The sequence below is a fragment of the Mus pahari genome, chromosome 1 (genome assembly GCF_900095145.1).
Source record: "Mus pahari chromosome 1, PAHARI_EIJ_v1.1, whole genome shotgun sequence".
Classification (NCBI taxonomy): domain Eukaryota; kingdom Metazoa; phylum Chordata; class Mammalia; order Rodentia; family Muridae; genus Mus; species Mus pahari.
The window spans coordinates 81,863,841-81,886,838 of NC_034590.1; the positions used below are offsets into that span (position 1 = coordinate 81,863,841).

The 22,998-nt window shown below is 36.2% G+C and overlaps 1 protein-coding gene across 4 annotated transcripts in view; it reads left to right on the top strand.

Annotated features, from left to right (window-relative positions):
• The window catches only part of Usp47 (ubiquitin specific peptidase 47), an 83,415-nt gene that overhangs the window by 19,093 nt on the left and 41,324 nt on the right, over nt 1–22,998 (top strand). For 2 of the 4 annotated variants that reach the window (XM_021219841.2, XM_029548178.1), the window contains exons 2-9: nt 1,884–1,943; nt 8,717–8,920; nt 10,383–10,496; nt 12,047–12,185; nt 14,672–14,768; nt 18,631–18,776; nt 19,731–19,810; nt 22,096–22,245. In XM_021219841.2, coding sequence (XP_021075500.1) covers nt 1,884–1,943; nt 8,717–8,920; nt 10,383–10,496; nt 12,047–12,185; nt 14,672–14,768; nt 18,631–18,776; nt 19,731–19,810; nt 22,096–22,245 — 990 coding nt within the window. The remainder of the gene's footprint in view (nt 1–1,883; nt 1,944–8,716; nt 8,921–10,382; nt 10,497–12,046; nt 12,186–14,671; nt 14,769–18,630; nt 18,777–19,730; nt 19,811–22,095; nt 22,246–22,998) is intronic. The other 2 variants (XM_021219849.2, XM_029548189.1) reach the window with 1 other exon arrangement.

Sequence of the window (22,998 nt, forward strand, 5' to 3'; positions counted from 1 at the left end):
TAGTCTATAGTTTTAGCTCTTATATTTAGTTCTTCCATCTATTGAGTTCATTTAAAATATAAGACATTTTTTGAGACAGGGTGGTCTTATATAGTACAGGCTGCCCTGGAACTCATTATGTAAATTAGACTGGCTTTGAACTTGGTGCCATATGCTACTGTTGTTTATAGATTTTTTTTTTTATTTTGTATTTCATTTCTCATAAAGAACTTTCTGACCAAGATTGAGCAATGAGTACCAATTTCAGTGGCACATCTAGTTTTTAAGTTAAATTGCGAGGCCAGGGGAATCCTGTGTATTTTGTCTTGCCTCAAAGTAGAAGATTTTTGGAGCTGAAGACAATAGGTATTAACTGCTGATCAGGTAGCTACAGGAACTATGGAGAGACTTAAGAGGAAAGGAGATGAGGGGTAGCAGGAAGATTATAATTTTAAGAGGGGGAGAGATGAGCTGTTCTGATTATCTTCAGCTATGTGACTACTGGTTCACACTTCTTCCTCACAGAATAACAGCCCAGGCAAGACAGGCAGCAGCAACTTATTTTTCTGTTGAGTGGCATCAACCAGGCAAGGTTAGGCCTGGAAGCATCTGAAGGGGTCCTCAGACTGTGATGTCAATGCTGGTGTCAGCTGGGATCTCTCTGAGGCTAGGAGTAGCATGTCTGCACATGGCCTTTTCATTTGGCTATTTAGTTTCCTTCCAACCTACAAGCTGCAACTATAAAGGCTTATAGAGCCAAGAAGCTAAAGTCCTTTCTAACTCAACCTTGGAAGTCATGTTCTATAGCATAGAAGTCACTGAGGCCCATCCATATATGTAAAGAGTATGGCACTAGATTCCTATGTTAGCTAAGAGTTATGCCAAAGAATTGGTGAACATGTTTTGAAACTGCCACAGTGAAACTTGGGCCAAAAATGTAAGGCTACCAATGGAAAAGCAGTCTAGGTACCATGGACAGAGAGTGGTGGGTACCAGACTGCTCAGGATTGTTAGTGGCCTGCTTTCCACTGTATGATTGACTGCTCCAAGGGCTAAGCTTTGTTCACTGTTACATTCTAGGCCACTAGTGCAGCTTTAACAGCTGGTTGCAGGGCAGTATTATTTTGTGAAAGATATAGTCAACATTCTGAACCAGACTGAAATTCTCAAACTAACTGTTCTGGCACAGGAAAGTGGGTGTTGAAAGATAAGAAGCACGATTCAAATTGTGCCAAACAGAATGATCATGTTGGGTAGAAACTGAGTCACTGTAGAATAGAAAAGGTTTTGGTAGAACATATAATGAATTCGCTAATGATTGTTATTTTAGAATTGCCCTTTTTAAAAAACTCTTGTAGTCCAGACTGTTCTTGAACTAATTATGTAGCTGAAGATACCATGAACTTCTGACCCTTCTGCCCTGAAGTCACTGTTTGAAGAAAGATTACTGCTACTAGAATTCTATTGTAAAGGCAAAATGACCTTTCATTCAGTATGTTCTCCATATTAAGCAAAGGAGGAGGCAAGAGATAAATGTGTGTAGAAGAAGCATGGATATTGTAGACTCAGGGTTTCAAGAAATTGCTTCTTGGTAATTAACAGTAACTTATTTCTTCTTGCATATAAATGTGTGTCTGCTTTCATAGTTGTTGAAAAAAATTGTACCTATAATAAGCTTATTTTAAAGGTGCCTTTTGTTAAAATATGCCAGTTCATGTCCTCACTGTACCATAGGTTTTCAGAATATATACAAGACTGATCCAGCATTAAAATTGCAATATAAATTATAAGTGAAATTCTAGATGGCCTTTAATTTTGTAATTGTGTCTTATAACAGAACATATTTTGCTTTTATTGTGCCTTTATTTTATGGAAATAATTCATTTTGTTTTTATATGCTATAGGATGTGTTTTGGAGATGCAGACAAAATATCTTTGATGAAATGAAGAAGAAATTTTTACAGGTAGCTTGCTGGTGTCACTGCTTTAGTGCGATAGTCAACAGAGCAAGTAACAGCATGCTTGTGCTTTGTTCCATAGCAAAGCATGTCTTAAGTTTTCTGCTTATCTGGCTACTTTACTCCTAAGCAGTTTTAGTAGCATACAAGTCATCTTAAATGAATTTTACATCTGTACAGTCCTTTGTATTTAACAAGTGAATAAGGAAGAACTGAAAGAAAATGGTAGAGCCCTTAGTTTTGCATTTGGATGTAGTATTTGCCTGTTGTTACAGATATTTTTATTTTTGCACTAAATAGTACTAGAGATTAAATAAATTACTTACAAAATTACTGCTTATAAACTTTTGATTTTATTTATTTATTTATGTATTTATGGGGGGGTTGCTTGCTACTGCATGTAAAGGTCAAAGGACAGCTTGTTAGGGAACTCCATTCTCTGCTTCCATCATATAGACTCCAGGAATTAAGTTCAGGTCTTCAGCTTGACAGCAAATGTCTTACACACTGAGCCATCTCACAGGCCCTATATCTAGAAGTCTTATTGAAGAATTAGATACAAGTGTTATCTTCTTGATCCCCTGTGGCTCTAATAAGCCCAAACTTCCCTGTGCACTACACTCTAACCAGTAGTTCATACCTCTCTCTCCTTCATTCCTCCACATCTACTTTTCCCCTCAAGCTGTTTCTTTGTGTTTCCATGTGTCCCAAGTGTTGTTGTAAGTGACCACTTAGAAAACAGATTACTTGAGTATGTTAGGGGTTTGAATGGAGTATAAAGAGAATCTTAAAATAATTTTTAATGTAAATCAAGATCTTCATTAGTCAGCAGACCAAGATTTATTGCTTAAATTGAATACTCTAAACAAGACCAAGAATTATATAAATTTCAGTTAGCAAAAATATTTATACTCAATAATAATCTGTAGCAGTGTAGTATTTATGAACAATGACTAGCCACAGCAAATACCCAAGACTGGCTATCTTACCTTATGGCAGCTTTTGCCCAGAAGTAGAGAAATGGACTTTGCATGTACATAAGTTTGTAACCATATTTGCTTAGTTCTAACATTATTGAAGGAAGAAAGCCTGGAGAGAAAACAGAAAGATGGTTGAATGTGTAAGTAAAGAAGACCCTTCACCAATGCAGGAAGTCATCCAAAGCCAAGTTAGAGCAAGCACATGTGAAGACACAGCTGCACATGCATGCACATATACACACGCAAGCATGCATGCGCACGCGCACACACACACATACACACACACAGCGTATAAACTACACAGGTATATACAAATATAATAAATGCCGAAGAAGAAGAAGAAGAAGAAGAAGAAGAAGAAGAAGAAGAAGAAGAAGAAGAAGAAGAAGAAGAAGAAGAAGAAGAAGGGAAGGAAGGAAGGAAGGAANAGGAAGGAAGGAAGGAAGGAAGGAAGGAAGGAAGGAAAGAAAGAAAGAAAGAAAGAAAGAAAGAAAGAAAGAAAGAAAGAAAGAAAGAAAGAAAGAAGACGACGACCACCCTTCACAGTGATTTAAGTCTAACGTTTTTCTCTCAGAAAAATCAAATGTTGATAGCTTTGAGTTTTGTTATTTTCTACATCTAATGACATTGAACATATGCCATCAACTATATATCTCTGTATTTTTAAATAAAAAAAATAAAAACATCTAAGAACTGTTTTGTTGTCAGGGTTTTGTTGTTGCTTTTGAGGTATTGGGGATTAAGTGTAGGACTTCACACCTCATACCTGCTAGGCAAGCCCAGCACTAAGCCATGTCTCTAGTCTCTTTTTAGTTTTTTTTATTCTGAGTCAGCCTCACTAAGTTGCCTGACAGGTCTTGAACTTGGAATCTTCTTGCCTCAGCCTCTTGAGTTCTTTCTTTTTTCTTTTTTTTTTTTTTTAAAGATTTATTCATTTATTATATGTAAGTACACTGTAACTGTCTTCAGACACTCCAGAAGAGGGAGTCAGATCTTGTTATGGATGGTTATGAGCCACCATGGTTGCTGGGATTTGAACTCCGGACCTTCGGAAGAGCAGTCGGGTGCTCTTACCCACTGAGCCATCTCACCAGCCCCAGCCTCTTGAGTTCTTAGAATTACAGTGTTGTAAGCCCTAGCAAAGCTTGGGGATGTTGTTGTCATCGTCGTTAGAAAAATCGCAATGTTGACAGCAGTAGCCTCTTAAAGTTTGACTGTTAAGAATGTTTTTTTTAAAAAAGATGATTTGAGAACGTTATACATTCAGGGTGTACTTGGGATTTCCCTTGTCAGCTACTTCTGTTTTCTAGTAGCAGAGCAGTTTCTGGAAGAAAACACTATCTGCTCTGTGATTATCCTAATGTGGTTACTTTTTCGATTCAAGATTCTATTAGTTATTTTTTGAGGATTTCTTTCCATTGTGCTGAAAAATCAGCTACTTGTGCAGTGAGTTTAGACACAAGCAGACATCTTCCACATGCAGTGCTTAGGATGGCGTGCGTGCATGCGTGTGTGTGTGTGTGTGTGTATGTGTGTGTGTGTGTGTGTGTGTAAAATAAATAGATTTGATTGTCCTCATAGTTTTTCTATGTGGGTAACTTTGTTCTTCTAATACCTTATCCTAAGTGCATTTGTCTTCTTAAATAGAACCTTTAGTAGGCTTTTAAAACTTTATAGCTTTCTCTCATCTTGTTCTTAGAACTCTTTGGACTAACACTTGCTCCCTACTTTAAAGCATGATCTGTGCTCAGATGTGTTCCCACTCACTTAATTTATTTACTCAGGATTGTGTGGGATGAAGTTTGTGCAAAGACTCAGCAGTTGAGCTTTGTTCCTTGAGGCATCTTGCTTTGGCTCCATTTAGCTGGTGCTTGGCTTTGAATGGAAAGTCCAAGAATGCTATTCTCACGTGTCACACATCCACCTCAGTGCTTCCACTCAGCGGCTACTTTTGCCCATGTAGACTGCTAGGGCTTCCACATAGCAAGCTAATGCTGGTGTAATTGGACTCTTTTTTTTGTTTTGTTTTGTTTTTTGTTTTTCGAGACAGGGTTTCTCTGTGTAGCCCTGGCAGTCCTGGAACTCACTTTGTAGACCAGGCTGGCCTCGAACTCAGAAATCTGCCTGCCTCTGCCTCCCAAGTGCTGGGATTAAAGGCATGTGCCACCACTGCCCGGCTAATTGGATCTCTTATATGTGGGGTGGTTTAAAGAAGGGGAGGCTTCAAGATGCATAGTGGAGGCTATTGGTTTCTTAAGGCCCAACTTTAAGTAGCATAGTATCACACAATCTGATGGACCTAAACATAGCCAACTCAAGTTCATGAAAAGTGGGGAAAAGGAAAAAGAATAGTAATTCACCTGAAGATAATACTACCTTTTTCTTTGGGTACCACCATTCTGCAGTGGAGCTTCAAAGAATAGCTATCTATCCCAGTTGTCTCAAATCTTTTGAAATTTAATGTTTTAGAAAATTATTAAGTTGATACTGTAGAGGGGTTTTGCTCTTGAAAAGATGTTTATTATGAAATTACAATGACTTATTTATAATACCTTCCAATGGGGAATATTTTTTTAAACCAGTTTCCAAATTGGAGGTGAGGAAAAGAAAAAATTTTACAGGGATTTTAAAGTTAGGTGAAATGTATGGTTGATAGCCACATACTAAATTTAATTATAGGTGAGGTAAAGAAAAACCAGATAATTGGGTATAAAATAAAGTAATAGTTTATAAAGGGCTAGTTTAGACTTTTAAAGAACATTGTATTTATTTAAATTATACTGGAATTAAATTCAAGAGTAAAACATGGTAGGCATGGAGATTTTAGAGAACAGAGTGGGTACAAAGCTCTATCACATAATTGTTTTTAAAAGTGTGTGGGCTGGGGTGTAGTTCAGTAGCATGCCCAATGCTCTGGCTCAGTCCTCAACACTGCTCCCACCACCCCACCCCCAAAAAGTTCCGATCTAGGAATCAGTAACATAGAATGATAAAATAGTATTAATCTATGCACTAATAATATTTTCCAGCTTAAAATGATAAAGTCTGATAGAAAAAGAATTGGATGATATATATTTATAAGTAAAGAATTGCAAAATAGCATGTCTGTATCTGAGAAGCCTGTGTATGTGCATAGGAAAAACACTGGAAAGTTGTTCAACAAAATGTTACTAGGTTTCTTTTGAGATGTAGAATTATAAATCATTTCTGTCTTTTTTTTTTATATTCTTGCATTTATTTATGTATTTATTTTATTTAGTGACAAGGTTCAGCTCTGGCTGACATGGAACATTCTTTGTAGACCAGGCTACCTTAAACTCAAACCTGCCCATCTCTGTCTATTACTTGCTGGGATTAAAGGTAGGCACCACCATACCCAGGCTTCACAGTTTTGTAAAGGGCAGTATATATATAAAATAATTATTGCCATTAAAAGTAAAAGGAACAGATAAAATTAAATTTTATGTTTACACAGTTGCTCTTCACATGGGGTCTATTATAGTAACTTCACTGTCTGTTCAGGTAGAAGGAGAAGAATCTAGATTTTTTTTATACTTTACTCTCACACATGTTAAGGAAGTTGGGAGCTAGGAATGCATAGCCCCGTGATATTGCCACAATACCACTGTTAGTATACTATGCTATAGCATCTTCCATATCATATTCTTCTAACATATATTAGAATTATGAAAGCAGATACTTGCTGGGCATGGTAGATCATGCCTTTAATACCAGCACTGAGAAGGCTGAGGCAAGAAAGTTCAAGACCAGCCTGGCTTAGGATGTTAATAGATTCTGTCTCAAAACAAACAAAAAGCCATAAACAAAACAAACAAACAAAAAGTTCAATAGTTGAAATCATTTTGAGTTCTTTTACTACAGACCAGATTTTTTTTAAAAGTCTGGCTTATGTTTATTAGTTTTGGTTTCAAGTGTGTAATCTAATCCATTCTGTATGTTAATGTCCACTTTAAATACAGAGTTGAAGGCTTTTCCTCCGTTTCATGGGTATATTAATAATATCCTTTTGTTGTAGTCAATTTTTATAGAGGTTATTTTTTATTTTCATTTTTGTTATTGTTAGTAATTAAAATTTTTATTTGTCTGAAATGAAATGCTAGCCAATCTGTTTTATAGAGATGTATTTCTATTCCAGTCTAATAGGATTAACCTTAATTCACACAATCCCTTACAAGTCCAAAATTGACATTGCAGAAACAATGATTACAGTGATTTTACTTTACTTCACCTGCATAAACTTTGTGGCTATCCTGTTTTCAGTATTCGTCACTGATACTAATTCTAATTTTAAATTGGATAATAAGGACGCAAATGATTGAAGTTGATCCTGTTACAGACGAGGAATTCTTGTAAATGGGACTTTAACTAAGAGCTAGAGTATTGGCTAACATACAGAGACTCTAAATTCAGTCTGCAGTACCACACAGTGAGGAGAGGTGAGAATGGGAGAAGAGAAGATGGGACAAGAAGAGGAGAGGAGAAGACAAGATGCTTGGCTAGAACCCCAGGGTGTAAAAGGCGTGTTTCTGAAGAGCCTTTCACAAGGATGCCACAGCTCCTCCAGGGAAAGCAAGAGATGCAGCACCAGAGCTAGTGTTCCAAGTAAACTACTCAGGAAGGGAAGGGGAGGTGTTGCCATAATTTTGATAGAAGATGCTCTGATTATAGCATGAGAACAGAGCAACAAGGGATACCTAAGTAGACTAGACACTGTTTGGTGCTAGTGGCAGGTAAAGAGGAAAGCTGGAACTGGTAGACGCTCAGCTTGGCTCTGGTTTCAGAAGCTGGATAGATATAGGTGACTCATGTTGAGGTTGCCATGAGATGAGGAAGAGGGAATTTCTTCTACTCAAGCATCTGGTGTGTTGAGACACCATTGATTTAACTGCTAGTACCATGGGAAATGGAAAAGAAAGTCGGTATAGGGCATACTTGTGTTTTTGAGACGGATTTTTTTTTGGTTGGTTGGTTGGTTGGTTGTTTTGTTTTGTTTGTTTGTTTTGTTTTGTTTTTGTTTTTTGAGACAGGGTTTCTCTGTGTAGCCCTGGCTGTCCTGGAACTCACTTTGTAGACCAGGCTGGCCTCAAACTCAGAAATCCACCTGCCTCTGCCTCCCAAGTGCTGGGATTAAAGGCGTGCGCCACCACCGCCCAGCTGAGACGGATTTTTTTTTTTTTAAATTGTCTTGATATTTACTGATAAAAAGAAGGAAGGAAAATTTATAATTCAGTTTCCAGGTTAATAACTGAAAAGACTTGGTAGTGATATATTTTTAAAGGCCAAATTTGTTAATTGAGAATTTTTTACATGTCTGAGTATTTTGCCACCATGTGTCTGTACACCACCAAAATGCTTGGTGCCTGTGGAGGCCAGAAGAGAGCATTGGATCTGGAGCTGAGTTAGAAGTGCTTGTGAACTGCTCGGCACAAGTACTGAGAACTAAATCCAGGTCCTTTAGAAGAGCAACAAGCTCTCTCAACCTGAGTCATTGCTTTAGCCCTAAATTTTGTAATTTTTAACTTTAAGTTTTCATGGCTTCTTGGCTCTATTGCTTTATAACTTTAAAAGGTAAAAGCAGATACCCACAGGAATGCCTACTTCCCCCAAAGCAATCATGGTGCTTATGTTTGACATGATCTATTGGGATGTATTTCAAACAGAGTAAAACAATACAGAGAAAATACTGTCTTATGGGTTCTTTACGCTGATCATAAAATTTTATGGTTAATTATACTTGTGTTTCTTTTAAGAATAATTGAAACTTTTTAAAAATTTCAGATAGAAAATGCTGCTGAAGAACCTAGAGTCTTATGTATAATACAAGACACTACTAACTCGAAGACAGTGAGTGAAAGGATCACATTAAATTTACCAGCGTCTACCCCAGTCCGAAAGCTCTTTGAAGATGTGGCCAACAAAGTAGGCTACATAAATGGAACCTTTGATTTGACATGGGGAAATGGAGTCAATACTGCTGATACGGTAAACCCTCAGACTTAGAGCATTTGCTTAAGCTGCTAATAATAATGTCATAGCTGTGATTACTGCTGTTGTTAGTGGTGATAAAATGAAAGCTTGGACATTAAAATTTCCGTTACGTGGTTATCAAAACCGTAGTGGCTAAGTATAGACACAGTGACTGGTTCTTCTTCCCTTGCCTTGGTTCTAGAGTCACCAATTGTCCTAAAATTTACATAATATCAGGTCATCAGTTTTGTATTCATAAAAGGGTGACTATTATACATATCAACTAAAGAAAAATTTCCATGTTTACTGGAAGTTTATTTTAATAAAAATTATGAATAAAATCACTTTTATTTCCTTTTATTTGTGTAACTGCATTTTAACTCTCAAGCTCAAAGGTATTTCTGATGTATACAGTCTCAGATGTGTGAGTTTGTTTTATGTATCAGTTTCTGTTGTAGTAACTGCTTGCTTCCTTTGTGATGTTTCTGCTTCATTTTTTGTGTTGTCTCATTTCTATACTGCAGCATCTCCCCAAAGGCTTAGTGATTCTTGTTTTACTCGGAGATCTTTGTAGTCAAGAATCTGCATGGAGGCTGATTAATTGTGCAGTATTCCATTTCCATTTTCATATTAGAAGGATGGGACATGCTGATGTCAGCCCATCTGCCTGGGCTTGAGAGGTGACCAGCATCTGGTTGCATGGTTCTGCTCTCTACCTCGGTGGCTATAGTATCCAGAGAGAGAATAAATTCTGATGTCCACTGCTTAGTCCAAGGAGGAAAAGGAGGGGCTGACCTGACCAGAACTCCTTTTTTCATTTGTTGGCCTGAGTTCCCTGGCCTCCGCTCTTGACCTTTGCCTAGTGTTTCCTACCACCTTTATCTCCATAAGTCTCCTAGAGGCACTTTGAACTGTAGGTACTTTGAGCTCTAGGGTTTTTCTAGATTTGCTTTTTTCAAAAGTCATAACTGTTTTCTACCTTATTTTTTAATTTCTCAGAATTTCTGGTATGTTCATAGTATTCTTTTTTCTGTGCTATTGCTAGATTTTTAAAATCAAAAAACGAAAAATAAAAACTTTTGACGTTCTTGGAGATTGGAAGATTATTCAGTAGTTATATAAACTTTTTCTAGTTTTTATGAAAATCTATTGCAGTGCATACATTTTAGAAAAAGAAATCTATGTACATATACAAGCAGTATTGATTTTTGGTACACAGTCTGCTTAACATCAGTCCCTTAGCCTTTTCTTTGTTTGGAGTTTTAGATGATGGGGAGTGTGAGCCTCTGGGATGCTCACAGCATATACTGTCAATTGAGCTTAACAATTCAGCTCTTGATAGAGGGGTTCATTCAAAATCTAGCTGAAAAGAAATTTAGCCAAATCATTACTGAAATATTTGCATGTAAATATGTATGTATTTGGTGTTTTATTATCATATTTTTATATATACTCTTAACATTATTTGTACCCATAGGCACCACTGGATCACACCAGTGACAAGTCTCTTCTTGATGCTAATTTTGAGCCAGGAAAGAAGAACTTTCTGCATTTGACAGATAAAGATGGTGAACCGCCTCAGATGTTGCTGGTAAGCTATTTAGAAAGACATAATTTTTGTGCACTAGGAATTCAGTTTTCCGAAGGAAGAAGGGATATACAATTGCGTGATAATGATAGTTGAATGTGATGGCATGAGCCTCCACAGCACCATTGTTACATTTAGTTTGTTGCCTCACTGGAACTACTGCTATGCCAAGGATGGGGAGGCTCAGGTTAGAATACCATGCAGACTTGTCATCCCATTGCCTTTTCTCTGGCTCATTATAAAACTCATTAGTTCTTTTGGGAGACCATTTCCATTCATATTCTCCAGATACCCCCATCCCCATGTCAATCAGGTGCTTTCATTGATTTACTCACCACAGTTCACTTATTTGAACAGGCATTCCTGTTGAGCCCACTGACTCCCAATTGGAAGGGCATTTTTCCAGAGTTTTGACTTTTGAAGAGATGTGCAAATAGAAGTAAAAGCACTATACATTCGAGATACTATTTCTTTTTAAACTACTGTGGGTGCTGGAGAGATGGCTCAGAGATTAAGAGCACTGGCTGTTTTTGTAAAGAATGAGGTTTGATTCCTACCTAGCACACACATGGCAGCCCACAACTGTGATTCCAGTCCCAGAAGATTCAATACTCTCTTCTGGCCTTTTCAGGTACTGCATGCATATAGTGCACAGACATATATGCAGGCAAATACTCATACACACAAAATTAAAAAATAAAATCTCAAAGCAAAACAAAAACCCACTATGGTAAGTAAATCTTGTTTGATGGTTATATAAGTTCCAGAGGATGTAGATGTGAAAAATTTTAAAAGCCTGGTCTGATTTGCGTAGGTGTTACAGACTGAAAAACTAAGGTCAGAGAATATGGATTTTTTTTTTTTTCAGAGCCTTTCTCTTCACTACAATTTGCTTAGAACAAGTTGTTCTGTTTAATGGCCTTCAGTTAGAAATGTGAATAGAGCTGTCCCTTTGAGCCGGAGATGGTGATGAGCAGTGTGTTCATGCTGAAGCAGCACTCTCGGGCACCCTGAAGCTCATCTTTTGTTTTGTGGCATCACAGGGTTTTGATTGGTTTTAGGTGACTCTGAAATTGGAATTAGCTATTACAGCAGAGCTCCAGAGTCTCAGGGTTAGAGTTGCAGCTTCAGTTGCTTAGTCACCGTCCTTGCCTCACATCACTGCTTATGCTGGTTTGTGCCCTTTAACCCTTTTCAGTATTACATATTAACAGGAAGTTTCTCATTAGAGGCTGAGCAGCTCTCCATTCCATCCAATAGCTCCTGAACGGCCTCAGCTTCTAGGCCTAAGCTTTAAAAGTGACTATGACGTGCTCACTCAGGACTTCAGAGTAGTACATCTAAAACATTTGAAGGAGGGCTTTAAAGGAATCTACAAAATTAAGTTCTTTGGAAGGAGCCAGTCTTCTGAGTATTGCCTAGTCCTCTGAGTGAGACATCTTTCAGAGCTGCCTGCAGGAAACCCAGGACACACTTTCCTTGAGTGCCTGTTAGAAGCAGTCTTAGCATGCTTCAACTTTTTCTCAGTAAATACTGGTTGTGCTGCCTTTTAGGAGGACTCCAATAACGTGGATGACAGCGTACATGACAGGTTCATAGGTCCACTTCCAAGAGAAGGTTCTGTGGCCTCTACCAATGATTATGTCAGCCAGAGCTACTCCTATTCATCAATTTTGAGCAAGTCAGAAACTGGTAAGACCTATGTGTTGTTGTGTTCCATACAGTCATAATCTTAGCAAGTTCAGGCCTAATTGAATTTCTTCATTTCATCAGTAGGAACTGAGATCCAGAGTAAGATGACTGGCTAGCAACAGCAGAGTCAGCACTGCTAGACGGTGTACCATTTCTTCCCTCAGCCACTTGCTCTCTTAACTGCATTGTTTCTACCTTTATTTATCTGCAAACTAAAAAATAATGGATCTTGTGTTCTGAAGAAAAGTTATTTTGGTTACTTTCTGTCAAGAGTGCATTCTGACATTCCCAAAGTCAGCTTCTCTGGAAATGAAGTCTTCTTTTCCCTTTTTTAGATTAAGATGGGCTGTGAGGGAATATGCTTCCATGAAGCAGACAGAACACATTTATTTTATTGGGCCTATTATATTTTTTAGTTTAATTGTTATGATTGAAGTAAATTAGGTTTTCACCACTCATGTGGGGGCTCACAATCATCTGTGGCTCCATTTAGGAGATCCGATGACCTCATCTGACCTCCACAGGCACACATGTGGTATGTATACATATGTACACATGCAGTCAAAACATATACAAATAAAATGAAAAGAAACAAATCTTTTTTTAAAACCTGTTAGAGTTTTTTTTCTGAATATGATTAAGCCTAGATTACATTAAAGTTTTTTATTGTTGTGTATAGGTGTTTGATAATGTGTATCTGTACACGATATGTGTACATTACCCACTGAGGGCAGGAGAGGTTGTCTAATCCCCTAGGACTAGAGTTACAGACAGTTGTGAGCTTCCACATGGGTCCTCTGGAAGAACAGCCAGTGATCTTAACTGCTGAGCCCTCACTCCAGCCCTAGATAATTAAAATTTTATTTCATCTTACTAGGCTATAGCTTATATGAAGGTTTCATGTATACAATTGGTTAATTACCTTATGAATATAATCTAGATCCATGTCATGTCTTCATCTTATAACAAACCTTTTTTATAAGGTAGTATTTGTCCATGTTGAAAGAAATAAAAACAAGTACAGAAATGTCTTTTGTACAGCTAGTTAATGCTAAACATGATTTTTGAATCTTCTTAAAAATTCGAAAAAGATTTTAAATATCGCATACAACACCTATCTCAACAGTAAAGCCATAGATGTATATTCCATAGATGTATATTCCATAGATGTATATTCCAGACTTTGCTTTAATTTGACCTGTAGTATTATATTATATTTTGTAATTAGAACTTAGAATGATTTTCTCATATCTAATCACTATGGAGTTTATTTACTCTGGAAATAGCAAAAGGGACTATGGTCTTTGGTTTATAACTTCTGTCAGTGGATTTTGGATGCATACCACCCAGAATAAAAGAGGATGCAGAATTATTTCAAAGTATAGCACATAGCAAAATTGTAAAGTCACAAGGATTTATTTCTTTAAAAGTCATGGAGAAATGATTGCTTAAAATGTCAATTTCAAGGTTTACTTCCTAAAATGCTAGTGGGACTGCTCTGAGTCAGGACAGAAAATTGTTCATCTTGTTTTAAATAAGTACTTTGAAGATCGTTCTGAGATTATTGGGATACTTTGAAAAAGTTCCAGCTTTAACAAATCAAGATTCTTGAAATAGTTTGATATTTGTTCTGACAGCTAAGTCCTTTATATGAGACACTTATAGAATGCTGGGTATTAGGTTCAACTCCCTATCTTGTGAATTCATTGAAATTAGGATAATGGCTTTTAGAAGTGTTGTTATTTTTGTGCAAATAAAACATGCCATTTGTCACATTATAAAATTAAAAGGCATTGACAGTACTCCATGTAGTAACTACTTTTAGTTATTTTGCTTATTTTTATCTTACCTCATGAAATATGCTTTTAAGAAAATGGATAATACTTTTTTAAAAAAATACATAAGCACGGGATCAGAGTTTGCTCCCTGTGTTAGTATTGCAAATCAAATATAATTTGATTCACAGGGTTGGTGATGGGGATTGTGGGTAGGGAGGCAATTAGGCAGTTGGGCTAGTTGGGTCTCCCTGTGTTATAGATGATGTTTAAAGTGAAAATGCTTATACATTTCCATCTTAATTATTGGTGTTTAGACTTAGAGAATAAGATTATTTACACTCTAATATAACCTAGTGTAGTACATGTGTTATTCTTAATAATCTTGTTAAGTACCGTATAATATCTATTTGTATCTTGGTAACAAAGTGTCCTGACTTTTGTTGAGAAAGTTTACCTAATACATACTATAGAAGAGAGAAACAAAGTTTACTTAATGCATACTGCAGAAGAGAACTTTCTTAAGTGGTATTGAAAAAAACAAATAATTTCCAACTAAGCAGTCTTGTCCTCTGTTATCTTTTTTTTTTTTTTTTTTTTTTTTTTTTTTTTTTTTTTTTTNTTTTTTTTTTTTTTTTTTTTTTTTTTTTTTTTTTGGTAGTGTTTTAGTTCAAGTGCTGATCTCTCTATATTTGTATTTTCTCTTTAAAGGTTATGTGGGATTAGTAAACCAGGCGATGACATGCTATTTGAATAGCCTTTTGCAAACACTTTTTATGACTCCTGAATTTAGGAATGCATTATATAAGTGAGTATTTGAAAAATGTTCTATAAGTGAAAGTGAGAATAAAAGTACAGTTTTTAAATACTAAATTAAATTTACCTTCATAGATTTACTTGTAATTTTGGGATATTTCTTACTTTATAAGCTGACTTCTTGTATGTTATATATGAACAAGAGACTTCCGAAAGACCGACATAAAAGCAATGGGGAGGAAGAATCATAAATGATCTGATAGAAAAGGATCGAATTATTGAATGTCCCCATTCATAATTTTACTGCCTTTATAGGGAAAGGAGTGTCTGATTTTGAGAGAATCCAGAACATATGCATTGATTTTCTTCCCTCTAAATTTAAGAATTCAGTGTTTTTTTTTTTTTTTGAACTCATAAACTCTCTAATTAAAATACAACATAGCTTGTTTGTTAAATGTGTATGTGTATTTCTAAGACTAGATCATATATTTTATGGAAGTATATGATCATATACTTTATGGAAGTATATGATCTACTTAAATGCCTTATGGAAGAAGTTCAAGCCATTTTATGAATATTTTCTTATAGTTCATGTACTTTTGCTTAGTAAGTATCTGTAACTTAGGGAGTGCTTTGTTTTGTTTTGTTTTCCAAACAGGGTTTCTCTGGGTAGCCCTGGCTGTCTTAGTACTCACGCTGTAGATCATGCTGGTCTTGAACTTACAGAAATCCACCTACCCAAATGCTGGGATTATAGGCATGTGCCACTGTGCCCAGCAAATTAGACTTTTAAAGTCTTAAGTAAACTGATTCTTTTTCCCTTTTTTTCTTCCTTTTGATTGACTAACGACTTTGAAATAATCTAAGTATGTATTTGAATTCTCTTTAAAAGTTGTAATGGTATTGGTTGTATTGCTTGTGTTCTCACCCATATATTCACTTGTAAACTTGTTCTCTGGATTTGCTTGTAGAAGCAGACACTTTTAATTCATTATCATTTGTTGCCTAGCAATAATTATATTCTAGGTTCTTGGGAGGATAGAGATGTAGGAAAAGTAAGATCTTTGTTTTCAAGTAATTTATAATCTGTCTATAATAACTACCTGTGTGTTGTGAAAGAATTTATCTCACATTTAACATTTGGGGTCAGCTAAGTGCCAAGAGCTGAAAGAGGAGAGATATTAGTGAAACATGGAGAAATAGTGAAATAGATATTAGGCTTAGTGAAATAAATAGAGCTTGAAATAGGTCATGAAATAGGTGTGTTTGGGCCAGGTTGACAAGTTAGAGGACATTATATGGAAACTTCTAGATGTCATAGTGAATAGTAGTTAGTGTTCCCTAAATAATGTGTTAGGACTGTTGAGAGCACTTTTATATGCTCACCAACTTCTCAGAATAGCTGTGAATTCTTTGTTGTTGTTGCTGTTGTTATCACCATTTGGTAAAATCAGTTACTAAATACACAGATACTGCTGAGGCCATACTATAGGTGCCAGGATGCAATTGCTGTTGTCCCTGTGCTATAGCTGTTGGCAGTGATTCAGGTGGGTTGCAGAGGCCCCTAGATGAGCACAATGGCCAGGATGGGCTAGAACCTGCTGGGAAGATTTAAGTACTCCAAGATGATTGCCTGCTGGCACAAATCTGCCTGGCATCCTAGGTGCTTGTTTAACTGTGTGTTCTGAAACTCTGAAGGTAGCCTGCAAATTTGCAGCTCTGTAGAGCAGGCTATTGGGTAGCAAGCATTCCTTGGACACTGACTGCATTACCATGAGTTCTGTCTGACACAGAATTCACAGCGTTAATAAAACTTGAATTCCCCCTTAAGATCTTCTGTAGAGAACCTATATAAATAAGTTCATTTTACAAGCCCAGTATGCCAAGAGAGATAATAAAGCGAAGTAGAGAGAGTAACTTCTGGAGGAAATGTTGAGAAGGGTCATAGCTTTAGACAGTAAGGAAGGGAAACAGCCATGAGAGCAACCTTCATGGGAACCCAAGAACTGTAAGTACAGAAGTGTTTGAGGGCCATGGAAATCCACTGTGAGAAGGGATAAGGGTTAAAGCACAGATTCAATGAGGTGGACTTTTGACATTGAGGTTATAGATAGAAGTTTACAGCAGTGACAGTAGAACCAAGCCTGAGAGCACTAATACCTGTGTGTAGATAAACCTAGGACCCTCTCTGGACTGCACAGGAGCAGCACCACAGTGAAAGATGAAGTTGCACATTCATCCTTTGTGTATGGCCCACATAGACTCTTCATTGTTGACTTGAAGGCTTGTGATACATTCTATGAATTATTAAGAAAGCTTATGTAATGCAGGTTCAAAGAATGATTTGAAAGAAGTCCTTTCGAGGGCCCGTGATTAAGCTGAGCTGGGATGCATGAGGTCAGAATGGCAGTTGTTGTGGGTGTTTCTGAGTGAAAACCTGAGATGACACTCTGGCAACCGTTTTAGTAGTAAAAGAATGGGAAGAATTGAATGTGTCAACAAAATGTCTGACTATATAACCTATGAAATCGCAAAATGTATAACCTTTTAAGGTTGTAATAGAATTTTGAGTTCCTATAATTTCAATTGTAAAACCTTCCATAAGGATAGCTTACAGGAGAGCTAGTGGCTGAGTATAGAGGAAGGTAAAGCCCATGTGGTCTCAGAGAAGAAAAGTGAGTCAGAGGCTGAAGGGTTTGCCCATGGGTAAGAGGGGGCAGAGCCATACAGGTGCAACCTCTTAGTCCTAATATAAGGAACAGTGAACACCTGACAGAGGGATGGAGTCAAAGCAAAACCATTCATAAACTGGAAAGTAGGAAACTTAATAGTTAGCCTCTTTTGAAACTAAAAAAGAAATAGAGAGTAGTGGAGTGATCTTATCATTGCCAGTTTTAGACAGGACACCATTAATAGTATTCTTAATGTTTGGGGGTTTGCATTTTGTTTTGTTAAATGTTTAACTTAAACCTTAAGAACTCCAGAGTATAGTAACCAACTGGGGTTATCCAGTCTCTTCTCTGCCATATATGATCCTAAGTTTTGTATCTGGGAGTCCCTGTAGCTAGGTCTAGATGATCACTTACAAATTTATGAGAATAAAATGCTACTGGGATTATTTTATTTACTTAATAGCTTTTTAAATTTTATGTGCATTGGAGTTTGGCCTGCATGTATGTCTGTATGAGGAAGTCAGATTCACTGAAACATACGTTACATACAGTTATAAGCTGCCATGTGGATGCTGGGAATTGAACTTTGGTCCTCTAGAATAACAGCCAATGCTCTTAACCACTGATCCATCTCTACAACCTCATTAATAGCTCTTTAAAAATGTATAGTTGAATATTTGAAACATTTAAAAATGAGGAAATGGTACCACAAGTCCATGTATACTCATTACCCAGCCTTGAATGGCACCAATTGGTAATCTCATCTTTCTATATCAGTGGTTCTTAACTTGTAGGTCACAACCCCTTGGGGATGGGGGATTAAACAACCCTTTCACAGGGATCACCATTAGATATCCTACATATCAAGTAGTTACATTACAATTCATATTAGTGAAATTAAAGTTATGAAATAGCAATGAAAATAATTTTATGGTTGGGGGTCACCACAACAATTTATAAATTAGAGAAAGACTGATTAGATATTCTTAGTTTTAATTAATATCCAAATTCTGTATATTGCCTAGAATTAAGATCTTTTTTTTTTTTTTTTTTTTTTTTGNTTTTTTGAGACAGGGTTTCTCTGTGTAGCCCTGGCTGTCCTAGAACTCACTTTGTAGACCNGGCTGGCCTCGAACTCAGAAATCCGCCTGCCTCTAGAATTAAGATCTTGTGTGATGGTTTTGATATTGAGTATGAAATGAGATACTTTAACATAATTAACATGATCTCGTCCTCTCCTAGGTGGGAATTTGAAGACTCTGAAGAAGATCCTGTGACGAGCATTCCATACCAGCTTCAAAGGCTTTTTGTTTTGTTACAAACCAGCAAAAAGAGAGCAATTGAGACCACAGATGTTACAAGGAGCTTTGGATGGGATAGCAGTGAGGGTAATAATTCTTTTAGTGATACGACTTCTAGTGTTCAGAGACTTCTGGACTATAGTGTCACACCTAGTATTATCTTTATCTGAAGCATCTTGCTTTTTGTTTGGATGCTAAAGTAATTTATTTCTAATTACTTAATATCTGAGAGATAAATTTTAACAATTAAGATTCTCTTATAATTAAATTTGATATGTTCTATTTTTAATGAGTTTAAAATTTTTCATAGTTTTTTTCCAAACATATTTTGACATAATAAAGATACTGGAAAAAAAAACTCTATTAAAAAGGAGCATTTTTTTTTAACTTTGTAACTTTAAAAAATATTATTTCTTTTTTATTGTTTTTTGAGATTATAGTATCATTTCTCTGTCTTCTTTCCTCCCTCCAAACCCTCTAATATTCTTCTCCTTGCTCTCTTTAAAATTCGTGCCCTTTTTACTTAGCTGTGTAGTGGTGGCACACATCTTAATCCCAGTAGAGGGAGGTGGATCTCTGTGATTTTTGAGACCAGCCTGGTCTACAGAATGAGTTGCAGGAGAGCCAGGGCCACATAGACACTGTCTTGAAAAACAAAACAAAAAATGATGGCCTCTTTTCTCATTAATTGTCATTACAGACATGTCATAGATATATCCATTAGGACTGGACTCTGTAGCTCTACATTTTGGTTGGTTGGTTGTTTTCTGTCTGATGCAGAAAGAAATGTCCTTAATGTGGGGTGTCTAACACATTTCTTTACAATAAAAATTAACAAGTATTGCAGTACCACAAAGCTAATGCTATTTATACAACATTGGTTTGATTATTTTCTGTGACTGTCCTTTCATAGCTGCAATATGTCTTCCTATTTTCTTAAAACTTCTTAAAATAGACTTGTCCATGTATGTATTTATGTTGAAACAGTAACACAATGTATACTGTCTTATACTATTTTTAATTAAATTTTATATTAAATAGCTTGGCAACAGCATGATGTACAAGAACTGTGCCGTGTTATGTTTGATGCTTTGGAACAGAAATGGAAGCAAACAGAACAGGTAAATTCTCTCTCACAAGGTAAAGGGACAATGTGTTAAGAAGCCAGATAGTATCTTAAAATGGCTTTTAATTTGTTAGAATTAAAAGGCATCAGTCTGCTATAGTTAGAAGTTAAATTCCAACTATCTGGGACTCTGATCTGTTATTGACTGAGTCTGAAGCATCTTCATCAAAGCACTGCAGACCTTGGTTTCTTCATTGCCCTAGTTATGGTTTCTGTTGCTGAGATGAAACACCATGACCAAAAGCACCTTGGGGTCGAAAGGGTTTATTTGACTTACACTTCCACATCATAGTCTATCATTGAATGAAGTCAGGACAGGAACTCAAACAAGGCAGGAACCTGGAGGCAGGAGCTAATACAGATGCCTGTATTAGCTGCTTACTGGCTTGCTCCCCATAGATTGTTCAGCTTGCTCTTTTATAGAATCCAGGACCACCAGCCCAGGGATGGCACCACCTACAATGGACTGGGCCCTCCCACATCGATTACTAATTAAGAAAATGCCCTACAAGCTTGCCTACAGCTAGATCTTATGGAGGCATTTTCTCAATTGAGGTTCCTTTCTCTCTGATGACCCTAGCTTGTGTGGAGTTGATATAAAACTAGCTAGCACATTCATCATCAAAATAATGGAACTTGGTCTATATGAGCAAGAAGATCTTTTTCCACTCAGAAGGTATATTGTTGGGAGGATGGATTTTGAGTAGTTTTTCCTTTTTTTTTTTCTTTTAATAAATGATAATCTGTACCATATTATAAAGTGTATTCATCAAGCTTTATATTCATTTTGATCAATCAGGTTTAGTCATATGCTTTGACATTTAAGGTCCTTATTTATCTAACCTAACTTACTGAGTGGCTTGACTCTCTGGGATTCCATGTGGATGAGAGTATAGACTGAATATAATAGAGCAGCCCAGGGATGAAAGAGGAAGAGGTCCTAAGGTGGCAGGCACAAGGACCTGTGATTGGAATACTGCGGTGGCTTAGAAGAGAATCTTTTAAACAGTAGGTGGGACCCTTTTGTACATTATGAAATCAGGCCTATACCCGAACTTTTAAAAGATGAATAGAAAATATATAAGAGAATTTATAAATAGGAATAAGTATTGTTTTATAACTGTTGATTTGCAAAAAAAAAAAAAAAAAGTGGGGAAATACCAGATTTTTTTTTTTGACACTTGTTTGAACCAAAATTCTAAATGCAAAAGACCTGACTGAGGCAGGAAAATGAAGAAGGATCCATCAAGTCAGTTGTATTAGAGTAGGCAGCTTTGGTGGATCCAATCTGAAGGTGTGTAGATCTATCCTGGACATTTCAAAAGATGTAAAATTATGAGGAAGGAAACCGTTAGTATGTTTTCTGTCTGACTTGTTTTTTTACTTGAGAAATGATAAAAAAAAAATTTAGACAACCTGGTGATTTCTCTCTAATCCTATGGGATTGAGTAATTTATATAAATGGTATTAGGGGCTGTTTCTTCTTCATAGGTCTGAAGTTACCCTTCCTCCTTGTTCACATTCCTCTCTGTGAGTCAGCACTTCATTAAGATCAGCTGAGGCATCCCTTCTGACTTCCTAAAATTTGATAACAAGAATCTTGAAGCAAGACATTCATATGAAGGGTCATTACTTAGGGAATTACCTGCCTACTTTGAGTCAGAAGAGCCCCGGTTGGCTGTGAGAAGTAGGTGAGAGATGCATTCTTTTAGATGAGGATATTTTGAGGGAGATTAATTCTAAGGTATTGTTTGAATTTTTGTATCTTATTTTATGTTTATTACTAATTTAAATTTTTCTTTGCCCGAGTTAGCAGTGGAATTTTATAAATCAGAATAAACTGTGAGACTAGTGGTGTTTGTATAAGGCTTTTAGAACACAGACAGCTCCTTAGCTCTGTAACAACCTGCCTGCCTAGTGTGGCTTAGGATCCAGCCTAAGGAAAAGGAGCACAGTGATTGATAATTGATGCCATTACCATCTATTTTACTACTTGAGAGTTCTATTGATTTGAGAGTATTGAAATAGTTAATTATATATATTTTGTCTTAAATTAATGATAATCTAATTTTATTAATTTCTTTTTCAGGTGATTAGTTTTTTAATTGTCAATTTTGTTCCCTAAAATTTTAGATATTTATTATATTGGCTTCCTAAAACTTTAGTAGGAAAAAATCAATATCATTTTGTGTCTCTTCTAATACCAAGGATTGTATATGGATATAACTTAAAATTGCTTGTAACAAGGAACATTTTTTAAAATGTGGACATTGTTTTTAGGCTGATCTTATAAATGAGCTGTACCAAGGCAAGCTGAAAGACTATGTGAGGTGTCTGGAATGCGGTTATGAAGGCTGGAGAATTGACACATATCTTGATATTCCACTGGTCATCCGACCTTATGGGTCTAGCCAAGCATTTGCTAGTGTGGTATGTACCTTCCAGCTGACTGGATATTTACAGATAACACACACACCAATCTACACTTACATATTATGTATACACATGTACATACAACATTGATGAGTGTGTGTTCTGTTTACTAAGCCACAGAATTAAGGATATGTTAGTCAGGTTAAACTGGACTTTTTCAGACAATATATGAAGTTCTATTTAAAATTTTAGTATTTTTCCTTTAATCTAAAATGTGTGATATAGTAATTAGTTTCATGTTTAAATAAATGATAATATTTAAGGTTAAAACATGAAGTGAGCAGTTATCCAAATTTAACACCTATAATCATCTTTTTAATTTTAACATTTCTAATCACCTCATAAGATTTTTACAATGACTACAGACTTAGCAATCAATGCTAAGATCTCTCACAATTAAAGAAAGGTCTTTTCTCATTCATTATGGAATTATCTTTGAATTGTTACAGCTGGTACTACATGTCTTCATTGTATTTGAAGTAGCCAGTGTTCAAGCACTTTTCTGAACTGTAGCTTGTAGGCACTCATTGTCACAAGACTCACTAGATCCTCTTGGAACACAAGGAATTGTACACCTGTAATATTTTTTTTGAAAGATAGAAGACATATTGTAAATGTTCCAGAAATTTCTGTACCAGAGAAATTTGTTATAGGTATTTTATTTGTATTTCTTTCTCTGTGGCACACTTGGTAATAATTCAAGGTACATAGAGATTCTGAGGAACGTAGATTGGAAGATCTGTAATACCA